The 17,672-nt window shown below is 38.3% G+C and overlaps 3 protein-coding genes across 4 annotated transcripts; 1 reads left to right on the top strand and 2 right to left on the bottom strand.

The window, feature by feature from the left end:
• The first annotated feature begins 1,485 nt into the window (after window positions 1-1,485).
• LOC147315064 (cyclin-dependent kinase-like 1) lies at window positions 1,486-6,146 on the top strand. Of its 2 annotated transcripts, none has more exons than XM_086262273.1 (10): window positions 1,486-1,634; window positions 2,155-2,344; window positions 2,506-2,627; window positions 3,363-3,435; window positions 4,348-4,438; window positions 4,754-4,954; window positions 5,281-5,363; window positions 5,453-5,509; window positions 5,688-5,840; window positions 6,010-6,146. In XM_086262273.1, the coding sequence occupies exons 2-10, from the start codon at window positions 2,177-2,179 to the stop codon at window positions 6,103-6,105; spliced, it is 1,044 nt and encodes a 347-aa protein (XP_086118399.1). In that variant the 5' UTR covers window positions 1,486-1,634; window positions 2,155-2,176; the 3' UTR covers window positions 6,106-6,146. The 2 variants fall into 2 exon arrangements, with proteins under 2 accessions (XP_086118399.1, XP_086118398.1); XM_086262272.1 differs by having other exon boundaries at window positions 1,522-1,995.
• Window positions 6,147-6,995: 849 nt separating this feature from the next.
• Window positions 6,996-11,593, bottom strand: LOC147315063 (cytochrome P450 2F2-like). Its single transcript, XM_086262275.1, is given in 9 exon segments — window positions 6,996-7,415; window positions 7,643-7,784; window positions 7,875-8,059; window positions 8,308-8,443; window positions 8,671-8,847; window positions 8,990-9,150; window positions 10,598-10,747; window positions 10,834-10,996; window positions 11,313-11,593. Coding segments are annotated over 9 exon segments (1,467 nt in total). The 5' UTR covers window positions 11,484-11,593; the 3' UTR covers window positions 6,996-7,233.
• A 2,986-nt stretch (window positions 11,594-14,579) lies between these two features.
• LOC147315062 (cytochrome P450 2G1-like) lies at window positions 14,580-17,434 on the bottom strand. The gene is made up of 5 exons (XM_086262274.1): window positions 17,148-17,434; window positions 16,858-17,007; window positions 15,326-15,486; window positions 14,975-15,151; window positions 14,580-14,792 (listed from the first exon to the last, which is right to left on the bottom strand). The coding sequence occupies exons 1-5, from the start codon at window positions 17,284-17,286 to the stop codon at window positions 14,673-14,675; spliced, it is 747 nt and encodes a 248-aa protein (XP_086118400.1). The 5' UTR covers window positions 17,287-17,434; the 3' UTR covers window positions 14,580-14,672.
• Window positions 17,435-17,672: the final 238 nt, after the last annotated feature.

Genomic DNA, 17,672 nt, shown 5'->3' with positions numbered 1-17,672 from the left:
GCTGAGGTCATTCGTTTTTATGCTAAATGTTTTATAATAAATCATTGATGCTGACTGGGTGTTGTTGATTGTGTGATCTAAAACTTAATTAGAGGAAATTAATTTTAGCTGTCACAAGTCTTGGGGTTATTTTTGTACACTTTTCTAGCACTGGGTTGGACCTCATTTGCTTTCTGAATTGCCTTAATTCTTTATTGCGCAGATTCAACGAGGTACTGGAAGCATTCCTTAGAGGGTTTTGGCCCATATTTACATGATAACATCACACAGTTGCTGCAGCTTTGTTGGCTGCACATCCATGATGCAAATCTCCTGTTCCATCACATCCCAAACCTGCACTGTTGGATTGGGACGTGGGTATAGATCAGGGGTGGGCAACTCCAGGCCCCGAGGGCCGATGTCCTGCAGGTTTTAGATGTGTCCTTGATTCAACACAGCTGATTTAAATGGCTAAATGACCTCCTCAACATGTCTAGAAGTCTAGAAGAGGCCTGGTAATGAACTAATCACTTGATTTAGGTGTGTTGACCCATGGTGAGATCTAAAACCTGCAGGACACCAGCCCTCAAGGCCTGAAGTTGCCCACCCCTGGTATAGATGGATGGACATGGTGAAGGTTCTTACTTGAAGCAACAATTGTCAAGTAGGATGTGGTGTTTAAATTATGCTCAGTTCTTCTAAGGGGCATAACATGTCACAAGAAATAATCCCCACGCACTTTTACATCAGCAGCCTGACCCACTGATACAAGGCAGGATGGAACCATGCTTTCATGTTATATAAGCAGAATTCTGACCCTTCCACCTGCATGTTCCAGCAGAAATCAAGACTGGTGAGAACAGGCAATGTTTTTATAACTTTCCAATTGCAGAAAATTGTACCCTCATTTTCCTGCTCTTAGTCTACAGGACTAGCTCTAAGTGTAGTCTTCTGCAGCCCATCTGCTTCAAGGTTCAAGACATTGTGCATTCAGATTTGCTCTTATGCATACCTTGGTTGTGACAAGTGGTTATTTGAGTTACTGTTGCCTTTCCCAGAGAACTGTAGTATGTTGGATACCTTCTTTTTTTTTGGACCAGTCTTTGTAAACTCAGGGGATGGTTTTGTAGGAATATCCCAGCAAATTATCACTTTTTGAAATACTTTTTGAAATCAGGCCATTTGCCACCAGCAACCATGCTATGTTCAAAGGCACTTAAATAACGTTTCTTCTCCATTCTGATCCTCAATTTGAACTTCAACATATGAGATTTTACTTATGTCTCCATGCCTAAATGCAATGGATTGCTGCTAATCACATTAAAACTTGAGCAAGCACCTGAACAGTGTGCCTAATAAAGTGGCCGAGGGTTGGGGGTTTTGTTCTTTTTTTTGGGGGGGGGGGGGGGGGGGGTTGTTAAGTTCCTTTTTGTATCTTCAATATGCATCAAAAATGTGCCATATAATATATATTTAAACTACTCATTAACTTTTTGCTACTACTTGCTTCTTCTCAGGCTAGTGTCACCTGTCTCCATAGTTACAACGAAAGTGTATACGTGCGTGTCTTACGCAGGCGGCTTTGTGAATTGATGTTCTGTGTTTGGGACGCATTTCTGCCCTTTTTGTGCATTTTGCCACAAGTAAGGTAAAAGGTGAGTTTATAGAAGTATTATTTCTGTGTCGACACGTTTCCGAGGCGTCGTTTTAAAGGGACACTGCGTTAAAAATGACTCGCACTGAGTTAGTGGACTGTGCCGATTGGAAATAATACCTGTTGGGTTACCAAGGTGGTGACGACGCATCGGGAGAGGAAACAGCAAATAGCAATGAAAGCGAGAAGGCGAGAGTCCTCTTTAGTGTGACATTAGTAAATTCAAGACCAAGGAGCCTGACAGGTAATACCAGAGATGGCTATTCTTTGTAGCTTTGCTGACGTTTGATGGACTCACTACTGACATAAAGACAGATTCTGGACCTGTGTGCCTCTCAGACGTTGAAAACGGTTACGTCTCCGTGAGTTAATTTTCAAACATACATATCTTGCCCTGTGACTTTTATTTGGGCCCACCTTTAAAAAAATATCCCCAGTAATGAAAGATTGCAGTGAAAACTGATGAAGTATGGCACCGATAGCGATTTTAAATAAAATGGGGAACATTTATTTTTTGACAGGTGACAGTTTTCAGCTGCCATAATGGAGAAATACGAAAAGCTGTCCAAAATTGGTGAGGGTTCCTACGGTGTGGTGTTCAAATGCAGGCACAGAGATACTGGCCAAATAGTCGCCATCAAGAAGTTTGTGGAGTCTGAAGATGATCCAGTTATTAAGAAGATTGCATTGCGAGAAATACGTATGCTGAAGGTGAGAAGACATTAGTTCTGGTATCAAGTTTTCCACATGTCACACCACACGTGTACACTTGCACACACACACATGTGCATGCTACATGAATTGATGAAAGAAACTTGTCAGGCTGTGAAGCACTGACACTGAAGTGTCTGTGATGTGTGCTCATCTTTTAGCAACTCAAACACGTGAATTTGGTCAACCTGCTCGAGGTGTTCAGGAGGAAAAGGCGGCTCCACTTGGTGTTTGAGTTCTGTGAACAGACAGTCCTAAATGAGCTTGACAAACATCCCCGAGGGTAAGTCAAAGCAGCACAGGAACAGCATGTGACAAATTAACTTTTTAAAATATCTGTTCACTCTTTGCCAGTTTGGGATTAGTGGTTATGTTTGTTGTGGTAGAGCTGCTGAAGGGTAACATACTTGGAAATTCAAATAATCATTCCCTTCAACCTCCAGATGTGTTGATAAAGTAACATTATAACTAAGGAATTTAGGTTTAAGGAGTCATCTATTTGGCAAATAGTTTGCCAAAGAAGTATTTGGTATTTCTAACAGGAGAATGACAGAAGAAAGGAACAGGGTGAATTAGAAAGAGGGAGCAAGACTGTAGCTAAGAAATTCTGGTGACAGAAAATGCTGGCAGTAGAATGAGGGCGTAATAGGCAGTCTTAACATGAAGGATCAAAAAGTAGGAAAAAATAGCTCTTGTCTTTTCTCTGCACTTTGAGCAATGTATGGTCGCAAGCCAAGATTTCAGTTTAGCTTTTGTCACGTGAACTCACGTAAACCACAATGGCTATCTGTTGTCTTACCATTTTTCTTTTTCCCACGAGTGTGCAGCAGAAACTCTAGCTGGTCTTGAAAACAAAGGCGCTGCTGCTTTTAAAGACAGGCCTAGGATTACCCGGGTGACCGCAGGGCCGAGTAAAACACCACTTCTTTTATTGAAATGACTGGAATGACAGATGAGGACATTGTAATTTGTAAATAGTTTGTCTGTTTTTCCTTCCTTTGTCTCTTGTGGTCTCTAGGGTACCTGAGGCTCAGCTGAAAAGTATAGTATGGCAGACTCTGCAGGCTGTCAGCTTCTGCCACAAACACAATGTCAGTATATTTTATTATATGTTGCACTTCATCTAAATGATTTGCATATATTTATCTGATGCAGGTGAGCACATGCCTTATTTTTGTTAAATTACTCATTGCTGTAATACTTCCTTTCCTCTGTACTGGTATTTGACTTAGTGGCAAATGACTTACTGTGGAGGATGGTTGACGCATTCCTTTTTATATTAATCAAACCAAGTCTTTATTGATTTGATTTATATAAAAATGCTGTTTTGTTGTTTTTGGGGGGGTTTTTTGTGTTTTTTGTTTTTTACTCAGCAAAATCTCACGTATATAGTTATTTTATAAGTTAAATTATCTGATATCCGTAACATATTCATTTTTTAAATATATTTTTTCAGTGATTGTTATTTCCCAAACATTTATCTGTTTTTAAATGTTATATATTGCTCTTTATGATACACAGTTCTGCTTAATTCTGTAGCTAAATCTAACTACCGACTATATAAGCACCTTTTTGTGCATCATTGTAGCAAATATACTATTTCATAGTCATTTTTAATGTTCTCAAAGCTTTTATTGCAATGTTTGTTACACGTCATAATAGGTTCCCTTCTGAAATGTCAGTCTGTAAAACTAGTTGGTGCCTGTAGGGGGAGCAGTTCGCCTTATTGCTCCCTCCTATACACGCACACATACGCACACATATATATATATAGAGAGAGAGATAGATAGACAAGCATAGGCAGTCTATCTGGTAAATAAAAAATAAAATAAACTCTTAGCCATACAGTATTAAGTTAAAAGTGTGACGGTTTCTAATCTCTTGCTCTTGTTCTTCCCCATTCATTTTTAATTTGCAAGCCTTAACATAAGCTTGTGGCTCTGACACAAAGAGACTGTATATCATGTTGCCTAAATCCCTGATAATGACTGTTTGTCTCACAGTGCATTCACCGTGATGTAAAGCCAGAGAACATCCTCCTCACTAAAACCGGAGTCATCAAGCTTTGTGACTTTGGCTTCGCCCGTATTCTGAGTAGGTCATTCAAGGAAGAGTGTTAATTTGTCTTGACTTATTCAACACAGATCCTATATGTCAGCCCTGCTCATGGCCACCTCACTTTTAGAGTTCCAGTGAATGCATTGTACAGTGAAATGACACTGTACAGTCTCTCTTTACCCCTGCTGCGTAACGTTTCAGTGTCATGTTTCCATACATTAACATGTAATCTTTCACCATGTCTTGTAATCCCTCCCTCAATTATGTATGTGTTATTTAGTGTGCATTATTCAGTATATTAATGTTTATGTGTATAAGTTGTCACCATGTGTATTTGTGTTGGTATACTAGCGGGACCAGAGGATGACTATACAGACTATGTAGCAACCCGCTGGTACCGGGCTCCTGAGCTGCTGGTCGGGGATACTCAGTACGGGCCTCCTGTTGACGTGTGGGCTTTGGGCTGTGTCTTTGCCGAGCTCCTCAATGGGAACCCACTTTGGCCCGGGAAGTCTGACGTTGACCAGCTCTACCTCATCAGGAAAACTCTGGGTAGACTGAAGAGCTGTTTAAAACACTAATGACATCAGTAACATCAGCATAAATTTACATCTACAATCAGGAGAACTGTCTTCTGTCAGACAGTCTGGTAGCTTTTTTTTTTTTAACTAGAGAACTAGTTGCTCAAAATAGGAGCTGTTTCCTCTTATTTAGTTGCTTGAAATTTTTTCACAGTATTGTTAGCTCATTGCACCCATTGCATGCAAATTGCTATTTTGTGTGAACTGAGCCAAACTGGTTTAGGTCCGAACACACCCTCAGACAACAAGAAACTTTTCACAGACAGGCTGGGTTAATAATCAAATTTCTGACCGTAGGTGACCTGATCCCCCATCACCAGCAGGTCTTCCGCTCCAATGTTTTCTTCAGTGGAGTTAGCATTCCTGAGCCTGATACAATGGTATGAAAACTATTAAAACCAAATCTGTGTTCGTAATGAAGTCATAATGAATGGGGTTATATACTTTTTTTTTTTTTTTTTTGCTATAGGAACCTTTGGAAAAGCGCTTCCATGGAGTGTCTCCCCATGCCCTTCAGGTTATGAAGGTATATTTAGTGTAATACAGACTGGCTGATACAGCATCATGATTAATGCTACTGGACAATTTGTCAAAGACAATTTTTAACCAAATCAGTCCTTCAGGCCCAGCCAGTATAAGCGAGTCAGTTTTTGTCCACATATTTTGAAAAGCCTTTGCTTCATGCTAAGTCTCTGTGTTAACAGTCATCCCTGGTGATGGATCCTTCTTTGCGCCTGTCCTGTGAAGAGCTGCTAGAGCTGCCTTACTTCCAGGAGGAAGGAGGACTCAACTATGGCCGTGAGGGGGAGCGCCTAGGAAGACGACATGACAGAGGCTCCCGCCGCAGACAGGCTGGGGTCAGTGTGACACACAGGGGTTTAATCGTGCAAGAAAATGATCCAAAGCCCAAAGAGATTGTCCACACTGCTACAGCTACAAATGTCCTTAAACCGGTGAATGCAACTCTACACAGGCTGACAAGACATTATCCTAATACATTGTTTCCTTCTCTCTTTCACTCTCTAGGCTCAGTACCTCCCTCAGTTACCAAACAGTAACATCTCACCTGCACCAGAAGTCAAGAAACAAGTGAAGCAAAAATATCACCTGCCCAACATATAATAAATAAATTCATCTAGTGTTTAGTGGCTGAAATGTGTAAACGATGGAGTAAAGTTCTGCTTTGCGCAGTCATTTAAATAAGCTGATTTGAAGGAACATACGTTAATGTTGTGGTAAGTAAAATACGATTTTAATTCTGTGATTACTTATAGATATAAACGATATTCTTCATACAAAAAACAATAGTTTATATATTATGAGCTGAGATTAGGGCAAAGAATGCACAATCTGTTCGTATCATAGCTAAAGATACATCTACAAGATTGAAACAAATGTCTTGTAGTCACCACTGTGCCATTGCGAATTGGCTACAAGACTATACCGGTTTTCTGATACATCCAGTAATTACTAATCATACATTAAAATAGTTGAGCATTTTACCATATATAAGAGAAACAAATGCATCTATCTTCAGATTCTGTAAACATTGTTGATGTTGTTAATGTAAACCAAAAAAAGAGCATTTAGTACTGGATATTAGCCTGTATACTTGATGTTTAACTTCCTCACACAGTCTTAAGGTTTAATAAAAACCCACCACGAAAGCCAATACTTTAAATAATTTGATGGGTTCTTAATGTACTCCAGCCACTGTCTCAATGGCGATACCTAAGGTCAGATGCAGGCATCCACTGTTACTCAGCCATCCACTGGAGTACGCATCGGCACACCAGCATCCTGACACATGGCTTGATTCATCACCTGACCTCAAACTTATCAAATTACAGATTTAACTCCTTGTTATATAGTTCAGTGATCTGTGCTGTAGACAGACAGGGTTTACCATACACTATAAACAGCCCTACTTTTTTTTCCTGGTCAAAGCAACTTTTCACATAATGATTAATAAAATTTCCCATTCATCAATGAAATTACTTCATATGGATCTCTTCTCGTGGTTTATTGTATGATTTCTTTAAAAACAAGAGATTTCATGGAAAGATAGGTGGGAAAGAAAATATACCACACAGAACAACATTGGATATGCTGTAAAGAAGATGATAGAATTTATATAGACAGAAAAACACACTGAAGCACGGGGCATGAAAATTGATTGTAACAGCTAGTGATATCAGTCTTAAAAGTTTAGAAGATTGAAAACCCAGACTATAGTTTAAATCAGCATTACTACCCGGGTGTTGCAATAATTGTGTATCTGCGAGGCACGTTGGCAAAGCCACTGTACTCAGGGCTGAGGTCTATGCTGTCAGGCCCGCCAGGGCAAGAGAAAGTGAAATGTTGCAGCAGTGACACCAGGAAGAGGAAAATCTCCATGCGAGCAAGAGACTCTCCAATGCAAGATCTCTTTCCTGGAAGAAGAGCATAAATAAGTCAATGAGAGAAACAATATACATCTAACTGTGATGGAAAAAAAGATTTTTATGATTCTTCTGTTCACAGAAAAAAATCTTAGAAATAGTTACTCAGAATATTCCAGGAAAGGGCATAATACCACAAAAATGTGTTAATAAAGTAGATCCAATGAGGAGCACATTTTCTAAAGGCGTGGAGGATAGAAGGAAATGTGCATCATTACCTGCAGAGAAGGGCAGAAATGCAGGGTTTTTCTTAAAGTTCCCATTGTTGTCCAGAAAGTGCTGGGGGTTAAAAGACCGTGGAGTTGCCTACCGTTTTTCATCTTTTAGCACAGAGTGCAACAAGGGAATAATTAGTGTATCCTGTTGAGAAAAGATGTTCAATCAGATGGGACATTTCTTATCTGGGAACATTCTGCATAAACAGCACTAAAATAGATTACATCAAAATACCTTGGGAATTGTGTAACCCCTGAAAGAAATGTCATGTAGTGCATAGTGAGGGATGCTCAAGGGGATAATATCTAGAAAACGTTGAATTTCATGGAGGACTGCGTCTGTATATGGAAGGGACTTCTTGTCTTCCATACAAGGGCAACGCTGTCCAACTAGAGTGTCAATTTCCTGCTGAATGGTCTCTTTGGAATGAGAAGAAAATTGCAACATAATTAGTGGAGAAAGCTCTAAAGTCAGTAGCAAATCAGCAAAAAATAAGATTAAATAAAGACTTTCAAATATTTTAGTGCTGCTTTACAAAGAATTTTGGAGTGAACAATTAACACAAATTACCAATTATAATGTCATTCAGTCTGAAGTTTTATTTATTTTTAAGAGAAGAAAATCATCAGAGCAAGTGTGTAGAATTTCATTTGCTTTCTGTTTCTACCTTGTATTTGGGGGTATTTGATCAGAACATTTAATGCATATCTGATAGTTGAGCTGGTGGTTTCAGTTCCTGCCAGATAAAGATTCAACACTGTTGACACCAAGTTGTCATAGTGGAACTGGCTTGTAGGAATGTGCTTTTCCAGAAAGTAAAAACAATTTTATCAGTTTAACAATACAACCTCAAGATTAAAATTAAAGACTTTAAAATGCACTTGCAGGGGAATACCAATGCAAAGGAATTGTCTTATAATAGGGGGCATGCACATTTGTAAAAGAGCAATTATCAGCAGTAAATAAAAGAAGCCTAAGTGAGGTAATTCACAAAGATTTAGTCTGGTTATTAAATTTAGTTCTGTCACACCTTATTGAGTCTTAGGAGGAAGCAGTCAATGTAATCTCTGGGTGAACTTGCGTCCAGTGTGTCCTGACGTTCTTGGATTTTATTCATAATAAATGCTCTCATCTCCTCAAGTTTGGCAAACACATTGTGATGTGAACCTGGCAACCACTCCATCAACCGTGGGAAGATATTATAGAGCTGTGATGAGAGAAACAAAAAAAGACTCGATTGCTGTGTTGCAATGTTGCTGAACTCTAGCTATTATTTGGGCACATTTGGTTTTTAATTGAATCACTCACCCGCCATGCCAGTTTCATGTTATTGTTACTTTAGCTTTTACCTGGCCCTGAGAACTGCTGCCAAATTTCAAGGTGTCTGAGATGATCTGCAGAAGGTATAGGAAGTGTTTATCATCATAACTGAAGCGCTGGCCAAACACCAAACAGCAGATAACATTGGACACGGTGCAGCTCAGGAAGAAGGTTGGATCAAAGGGTTTAGCTAAAAAAAAGAAAAGAAAGAAAGACATTCATCAGTGTCACCCATGAAACAACAAACCGACACTAGTCAGGAGTCAACAATTTTCATTATAGTCCTTTTTTATTATTATCAAGAATTATATGAATACTTAAACAGTTGCAACAATGGCACTCAATCAAAAATATATGTTTATTTGTGTTAAATGCTTTTTTTAAGTTTAAGGTACATTTTTAAATGTTAACTAATTTTGTATTTTATTTGAAGCAGTAGGGCATGCAAAGATTAAAATTGTAGTATCAGTATTCTAACAGAGACATTACAAAAAGTCCCTGTGTAAGAAAACGCCTGTTCTGTTCTCTCTGTTGAGGTCAGGAAAGCGATTCCGCTCCCTGAAGACCAACACAGAGAGACTGAGGAGGAGCTTCTTCCCGCAGGCGATACGGTCTCTCAATCACACCACCACACAGTACTGACCCACACATATGGTTCTTACACACACACTGGACTTTCTGGACTTTGGTTTTGCACAACACTGGTCACTATATTCTTCATTTCTGGTTAATACTTGTACAGCTGCTGTTATTGTGTATATATTTATTTATATTTAGATTTCTTCATACATTCTTATATAGTTCTATATTGTGTATTGTGTATTTTGTTGTACAGTTATTTTATTTTCAACTTTAATTTATATATTTATCTTTATCTTATTCTTCCCAGTTAAATTTACCCTTCATTCTAATTTGTGTTGTACAGTTATTTCATTTTTAACCTTAATTTATATTTTATTCCTTCCTAGTTAAATTTACCCTTTTTAATTTTTCATATTTATTTCCTATCTTATTCATAGCCTTTTCCTTTTTTGTTCTCTTTAGGTCACGAGCAGTTGTCCAAGCATTTCACTACATATCGTACTGTGTATGACTGTGTACGTGACAAATAAAATTTGAATTTGAATTTGAATTTGAATTCAGATGATAGGAAATTGTCTTTTGTTACTCAGTAATCCAGCAGAAAACTAAAGAGCATCATGACAACTGACACGTACAACAGCCCTGAGAAACTGTGAACTTTAAAATTTACTGATATTTACTGGGAATTGGGCTTACCAGCAGTCAAAATCGCATCAAAATATATGACACTGTTTTACCTGAGAGCTTTTAGGATGATGTAAAAATAGGCAACATTTACTTATATGTGTGCAAAAACAGATCCAAAAATTATGGTGTTTCTGGAGCAACTTTTGATTTATTTATAACTTGATAATCACATGATTTGTGACTGCAAATCACTTAGTGTTGGTCAAAAAACAAACAGCAAGTCACAATGGACATGGTGCAAAAGCTCAAATGTACAACATCATTTAGTTTAGTTTATTTTGAATGTGTGAATATTAGTTTATAACTCTGTATATGACAAAATGAACACACAAGACAAGCACAGTCACCTTTCCATATTCTACACCAACCATTCATCTTTTTAATGCAGCCCACCAGATGACTGCTCTCCTCCTGGATCCACTCTTCCATTCCTTTACATCCCATCCCAAAGTCTCTCAAAGTTGTCAGGGTAAACCTTTGTAGCTGTTGCCAACACTCTCCATTGCTAACACCCAAACCTTTTGAAAGGTAGAAGTAACGCATAGTTTCATAAACATGACCTTCACAAAAAAGACACATTGTAACATTAAATCCTCTATATTACCGTAGCCTTTGGAAGCTTTGAAAAGTAATGGGATAGGTCCTCGGCCAGAGAAGTCATCTGCTTGGTCCACCAGCGCCTCCTTCACAGCATCATACCCCAACAAAATCACTGTGCGTTGGGGGCCCAGATACATCGTCATCACCGAGCCATATTTATCACTGAGCTGAAGGGTTAAATGGAAAAATGAGTGAGCTTATACAGACATACCAATCCCTGGGATCTTTAACACCAAAGCATAATCCTATGCCACAAGCAATGAAATATTTTGACAATCAGTTGAGGCTGATGTCTGTAAATAAATAAATAATGGTTTACTGGTATACTATAATGCTGTCTTACACAATAAAAATAACAATCAGCTTAGTGGTTTTTCCATAAGAATGCACAAAAACATGCACATACACACTGCAATCAAAACAGTCAGAACATTGTGTTAAACATTATGTGGGGGTTTATGTGTTAAGAAGTAATTCAGTCACCTTTAGCATAGTTTTGAATGGGGCCCTTTTGTCCATTTGCAGCACATTTCCGATGACAGGCAGGGCAGAGGGTCCGGGAGGTAAGGCAAGTTGCCTATGACTCTTGATGCTGAAAAGTTACAGTAACGTCAAGACAGCCCCTATTAAAATCAACGTGCCAGAAAACTCCATGATTTTCCAGGACAGAAACTCTTGCTGTTCCCTGGAGTTGAAATGGCTGAGAGATCAAAAGAGAACTAATTGAAATGCAGCCATTTACGCTGCTTGTCAGGCGCTGGTCAACCTTTTGCCTGGATTTCACGCTGTGCTGCGGAATGCTGTTGAGCAATATGATCAGCCTTGTAGTCATACTTGAATCTGTCGGTTACATGTTTAATTTCAGATTGGTGTGAGAACAGTAAGTCCTGAAGGAAAACCCCTTTTTTATGCTTATGTTACTAAACACCCACATGAGAGCGAAGGAAATCAGCTCTGCAGAAAATGCCACTGTACTGCAAGGAATAACCTTTGTCTTAGAGACAGTGGCAGCAACATTTGCATTATTCCATAGTAAATACGAAGCACCTTTTTGTTTAGCCTCCAATCTGTCATATCATCTGGGTTTATTTGAAAAGGTTAAACAAACAGAAAAAAGAACAAGTTACATTAATAAATACAGACGTAATCAAATGATCAAATAATGAGTTTCAGTACAAGTATTAAATACTTTGTGGTTTGTGTTTAAAAAATAATTTTGTTTTTAGACTGGTAAAAATACGAGTTAGTATTTTCATTGAATAATTAAGAAATGTGAAAAAATGTAAACAACAAAAATGGGCCCAGTTGACATATGAAAAGTCAGCCCTTTACCGTATAATTGAGCTAACAACAAACACCTCTTTGTTAGACATAGTACTTCCAGTCATATTAAATTGAGTGGAGCATCAGCAAAGAGGCAGCAAGAAAATATAATTTTGTGGTATTAAATATTTATATACATGAGCTGTCTTATTTAAATTACAATTTCCTCTCACAAGGAAATGCACAAGAGCAAGAACATTCACAGGAACACATTCAGCAGACAAAAACAATAGAAAAAGAAACAAGATTCCATTAAAAATTGTGGGCGATTGTGGCTCAAGAGTTGGCAGTTTGTCTTGTAATCGGAAGGTTGCCGGTTCGAGCCCCGGCTCGGACAGTCTCAGTCGTTGTGTTCTTGGGCAAGACACTTCACCCGTTGCCTACTGGTGGTGGTCAGAGGGCCCGGTGGCGCCAGTGTCCGGCAGCCTGGCCTCTGTCAGTGCGCCCCAGGGCGGCTGTGGCTACAATGTAGCTTGCCATCACCAGTGTGTGAATGGGTGGATGACTGAACGTGTAAAGTGCTTTGGGGTTCTTAGGGACTATGTGAAGCGCTATACAAATACAGGCCATTTACAAAAACACATAATAAAGGAATCTAGACTGACTGCGGTTTGTAGTTTGTACCTGAAGCCAGTTCTATCAGGTTTAGTTTGTACATCAAAGGTTAAGTATTACAGTTGTAGTAAATAAATGGAAGAACAGGGTCAAGTAGTTTAAATCCTTCTTTCTTCTTTATACAAGTGATGTCATTGATATCTGTCAATATTTTTTTCCTGTTTTTTTAATTTTTGAATCAGTTACTGAATGTTCAATCAAGGTCTGCTATGAAGCTATGGTTATCAGTATTTTTAAGCCAAGAGTGAGCAAGAATAATATGGGTTCAGGTTAACAATATTTCTACTGGGTTTAATAGTATGTTCAAACATACAACCATACAAACAAGTAGCATTAGTCCAAGAATTAACCTTTGGAACAAATATCTTCTATGGAAGTGGTAGAGGACGTTGTGTTTATACATAAACAGTGTCACTGCAGTGTTGCACAATTATGGATTTATTTAGATAACATAGAAGTTACATATTTAATTCTTTGATGACCGTAACAGAAAAGTTAAAAGTTATTCAGCTATGCCAAAGTTGTTTCTTCCTTAGAACTGTCTTGTTTTGTAGGCTAGAACTGGTGGATTCTCTTCCAGCCAAGATCCGGCTTTGCAGACAGCAAGCTGTCATAATGTCCTGAGAGGACAAATTGGTAACACTGCTTTGACACTCAAAATAGAGCCAAAATTCAAAATACTCACTTTATCTTTTTCCTCAAGTTTTGTGGTGTTGTGTTTTGAATTTTTCTTTTTGTTCGGCCTTTGTGATTTTGGTTCCTCTCCCTGTCTGTCTCCCATTGTCAGGTTTCTGCCATGTTATGTTAAATGAGAGTTTTGTAATTGTTAAGTGTGTCTTTTGTTGTTCCCTATCTTACTTTGTCTGATGGTCCAAAATTATTATTTTTTTAAAGTCACGTGGTTAGCCAGGGGACTGAAAGAGTCTAATTTGAGCAGTTTGCAGTTCATCTAGTTGAAGGGTTATATTTATCTAATATCTAATGTTAAGTATCAACTGGATCATGAAATGCACCTTTAAATGGAAGAATAGATGACAGGTATTGTAGAAGCTTTGTGAATTAAGCTTCTACAATACTCACTTTTTTTGATTAAAGTCTTGTTATTAAGCAAATAATAAGTAATTATTGATATAACACAGTTACATATTACAAGTTAACTGCAGACTGCAGACATGGTGCTTCAGCAGCATGATGACAATGACAATGAAAAATGTCTTCATGGCGAAGACCAGAAATGAAGGTTTGACCATTTTGGGGATCGGCCCGAGTTTCGCCGTAATCGACAACAAAGTAAAGCTAGTTTTCGGCTACGAGCCCGACACGGAACCCGACGTATTATCCAGAGGTCCCTTTACTACAGTTCGGAGCCGTGGACCTGTTTTATATACACGTGGAATAGTTTTCTATATGAGATTGCTGCAGAAAGTGCAGCCTTGCCTAATGTCCACCTTATATTAACCTCCTAAGACCCAAACTCTTTCATGGCATGCATTTTTAATTTCTCTTTCCTATTTGGGCAGATTGGGACCTGATGAATGTAAAAACAAAGAATTTCCAGATTTTATTTTATTTATTTATTTTTTTTTACATGATTTTTGTTTCTGAGAAAAATGAGATCCACATATGAGGACCCCAAAGCGCTTTACACAACCAGTCATCCACCCATTCACACACACATTCGCACACTGGTGATGGCAGCTACATTGTAGCCACAGCCACCCTGGGGCGCACTGACAGTATTCAGAATACGTTACTCTCATTGAGTAACGTAACGGAATATGTTACAAAATACATTTTGGGGCATGTATTCTGTAATCTGTAGTGGAATATATTTTAAAAGTAACCTTCCCAACACTACAAGTTGGTAATATTTTTTGTGTATTCCTACCCTGTATTTTGGGGTGTTTAATCAGCACAGTGAGAGCTCAGGGTGTAGCTGGTGGTCTCTGTTCCAGCAACAAACAGATTCAATACAGTAGAAACCAAGTTGTCGTAGTTGAACTCACTTGAGGGATTGTCCTTTTCCTAAGGAGACAAATTAGGAATATTTTTGTCTCAAAAGAAATTACAAAAAAAAAAACTAAATGCCTTTTCAGCAGCAGGCAACAGACCCACTTGAAATATAGTTTGAATAAATAATACATATTTGAATGCATCATCTCCTAAGTGTCCTTAACAAAGCAACTGATCCTTCAGTTCTTTCCAACCTGATTAATTCTGATGAGGAAGCAGTCAGTGTAGCCTCTGTGGGAGCTGGGGTCCAGGGTCTCTTTGTGCTCTTGGATTTCCCTCTTGATAAAATCTCTGGCCTCCTTTACATGTCCAAAAATAGTTTGGTGGTAGCCAGGAAGATGGTCCATGATCCAGGGAAAGATGTTGTACATCTTCTGGGGAAAAACAAAACAGCTTTATTTGTTTAAAGACGTGTGGAAACATGCAATAAATTTGATTGTGTATCAATTTTTTGGACAACACACTTCAGGTTTGTTGGTTTGGAGGTAATAATGCAGAACTATTCAATCAGTATGTTTGTCTTTTTTTTTATTATGCCCACTGACCTGACCAAGAGGACTACTGTTAAACCTTGTGACCTTAGGCATGATGGTCAGAAGGTGCAGGAACTGCTTGTCTTCAAAACTGAAGCGTTCCCCAAAAACCAGGCAGCAGATCACATTAGAAATGGTGCTGCTTAACACAAATTGGGGGTCAAATGGTTTACCTGGAGAAAAAAGGAAAACGACAGTTGGAAATAGTTAGCAAAGTTACGAATTACAAATACAACTATGTGAAATCTTTATTTAAATAAATCATCTCATTTAGCTTATAGTTTCTCTTTGAAGAAAGATTTGACAATGAGAAACAGTCTCAACCATCAACACAAGACAGCATTATGATTAACAAAAGAAAAATATCCACCTTAATCAATTGAAGTCAACTAAAGCTAATTATCATATGATGATAACATGAAGTTCAATAATGAAGTCATCTGTCTGGATTTCTGGGCTTTTCGACTGCAACTCTTTTCTTTTTCTCACTTCCGCTTTCCTGTTTTTAAATCGAATTCTTTCATCATCACAATGATTCAATAATTTGATTTGTTTTTCTATAAATTTCTAATAAAAAAGTCTCTATTCAATGTGCTTTAAATCACAGTGTGTTTCTGTCATTTTACCTTTCGAATTCCCCCTCAGCCATGTCCACTTTATCATTGTTGCTCATCCAAGACTCCAGCTGTGTTATTATTCCACCAGCATCGAGGCCCATAGGTATTGTGCTATTTTCTGCCATTGCTGAATTTCCACCCTTCTATATTAGAATCTACTTGCCAAACATGTTGTTGTACTTCACTGTCTGCTATGGAGTAAATACTTAATATTTGTTTTGGATTGTTTGTTTCTAGAATGTACTCCAATAGTAATAGGGTGAACGTCTAACACAAGGAGCCACACACACACCTACAGCCCAGTTAGGATCAACAAATACACTGACACACATTTATTTGTACTGTGAGAGGACTCTGAGGCTGCAAACTCTTCACATAAAGTATATAACTGTAAATCAGCATGGGTAATTTAATCTTTTCCAAGCGCATCAGTCATGTCACAGCAAGCTGACGTTATAAATGATGCTTTAGTGTTTTAGCAGGATATGCAATACTTTATGTTTTCTATGCAAAGATTAAAGAGTTCAGACAAAACAGGATTTGTACATGAATTACAAAATCTGATAGTTGTAGACTTCGCCATATGTTACTAAATTATTTGATGTATTTTATCAAAATGTTAATGCGTGTTGTTGCATTTTGTTACATATTTAGTTTTGTTTCCCTAACCTCTCTTACTACTACAGCCTATTTCTTGTGCAGGCACAAATGAAGAGTTTTGTAGTGTTTCCAAGAAATGTTCTTGTTATTAAGTTTCCTTTTTTTCAAAGTGACAGTAACTTCTCAGGTAAATATTGAATTGAACATTTTTTGGTCATATTCAAGCTACTGTACTCGAAAAAGAGTGAAAGACTCGAGCAGTGATTGAGGGAAAAAGAAAAACAGCAGTCCTTTTTCAAATCCACCCTCAACATGTTGAAAACGCACCTTTAAATGTACGTATGTGAACCCTCAAGTGTTGGCTGACTTCTTGGATCCATTCTTCCATCCCCTTGCGTCCCATCCCAAAGTCTCTCAGGGTTGTGAGTGTGAAGCGTCGCAGCTGGCGCCAGCGCTTCCCATTACTGATTGCTAAACCTGAGAAGATGAAATGTCAAGCTTAGGAAAACTTTTACACAAACTGTTATTTGAAATTTCTTTATTTTCATGTAAAGTTGATTTGGAGTCATGCCAAAGAAATCACTGGTCTTGAAAACTGATATATGGTGTCTTGTTACCATAACCATTGGTAGCTTTGAACAGAAATGGTACGGGCATTCTGCCTGTGAAGTCATCTGCCTGATCCACCAAGGCTTCTTTCACAGCATCATACCCCACCAGAACCACTGTCCGCTGCCAGCCCATGTACAGTGTCATCACAGGACCATAGGTTTCACTGAACTAAGACAACGCTAAGAAGAAAAAAACCTTTTTTGTATTCATGCAACGTCAGCACGCAGCTAAAATAAAAATCCAGACAGTAATGGAGTGTGCTCTTGAGACTGAAGAAGTCACTTGGATGAGTGACGAAACGTTTCTCCCACAAAACGCTACGTCCAGATGAACAGAATCCACTTTTGGGGAGTGTGCCTTTGTTTATTCTTAAGTTACTGAACAATTTAACAATATGGAGGTCCTGGAGGCAGGCGATACTTCCTTCTTTTTACACTAAACAGCCACAGCAGAGCTAAGATTAGCCCTGCCAAGATCACTGTGGCAGAAAACTCCATAATGTTGTATTTTGTATTTTTGTCCTTCCTTCC

The sequence above is a fragment of the Aulonocara sp. 'chitande type north' Nkhata Bay genome, linkage group LG14, assembly GCF_057382095.1.
Source record: "Aulonocara sp. 'chitande type north' Nkhata Bay isolate Kocher_YH1m ecotype deep benthic linkage group LG14, A_spYH_male_GT1.1, whole genome shotgun sequence".
In the NCBI taxonomy this organism is placed as follows: Eukaryota; Metazoa; Chordata; class Actinopteri; order Cichliformes; family Cichlidae; genus Aulonocara; species Aulonocara sp. 'chitande type north' Nkhata Bay.
Note: the sequence above shows the minus strand (reverse complement) of the source record. Positions and strands in the feature narration are given on the sequence as shown.

Excerpts from the sequence above, each read along its gene's own strand:
- LOC147315064 (XM_086262273.1), top strand. The coding sequence starts at position 2,177 with ATGGAGAAATACGAAAAGCTGTCCAAAATTGGTGAGGGTTCCTACGGT. Across the intron at positions 2,628-3,362 it reads CTTGACAAACATCCCCGAGG|GGTACCTGAGGCTCAGCTGA; the intron begins GTAAGTCAAAGC and ends TGTGGTCTCTAG. Across the intron at positions 5,510-5,687 it reads ATGCCCTTCAGGTTATGAAG|TCATCCCTGGTGATGGATCC; the intron begins GTATATTTAGTG and ends CTGTGTTAACAG.
- LOC147315062 (XM_086262274.1), bottom strand. The coding sequence starts at position 17,286 with ATGACACTGTACATGGGCTGGCAGCGGACAGTGGTTCTGGTGGGGTAT. Across the intron at positions 17,008-17,147 it reads CAAAGCTACCAATGGTTATG|GTTTAGCAATCAGTAATGGG; the intron begins GTAACAAGACAC and ends TCATCTTCTCAG. Across the intron at positions 15,487-16,857 it reads TCACATACGTACATTTAAAG|GTAAACCATTTGACCCCCAA; the intron begins GTGCGTTTTCAA and ends TTTTTTCTCCAG.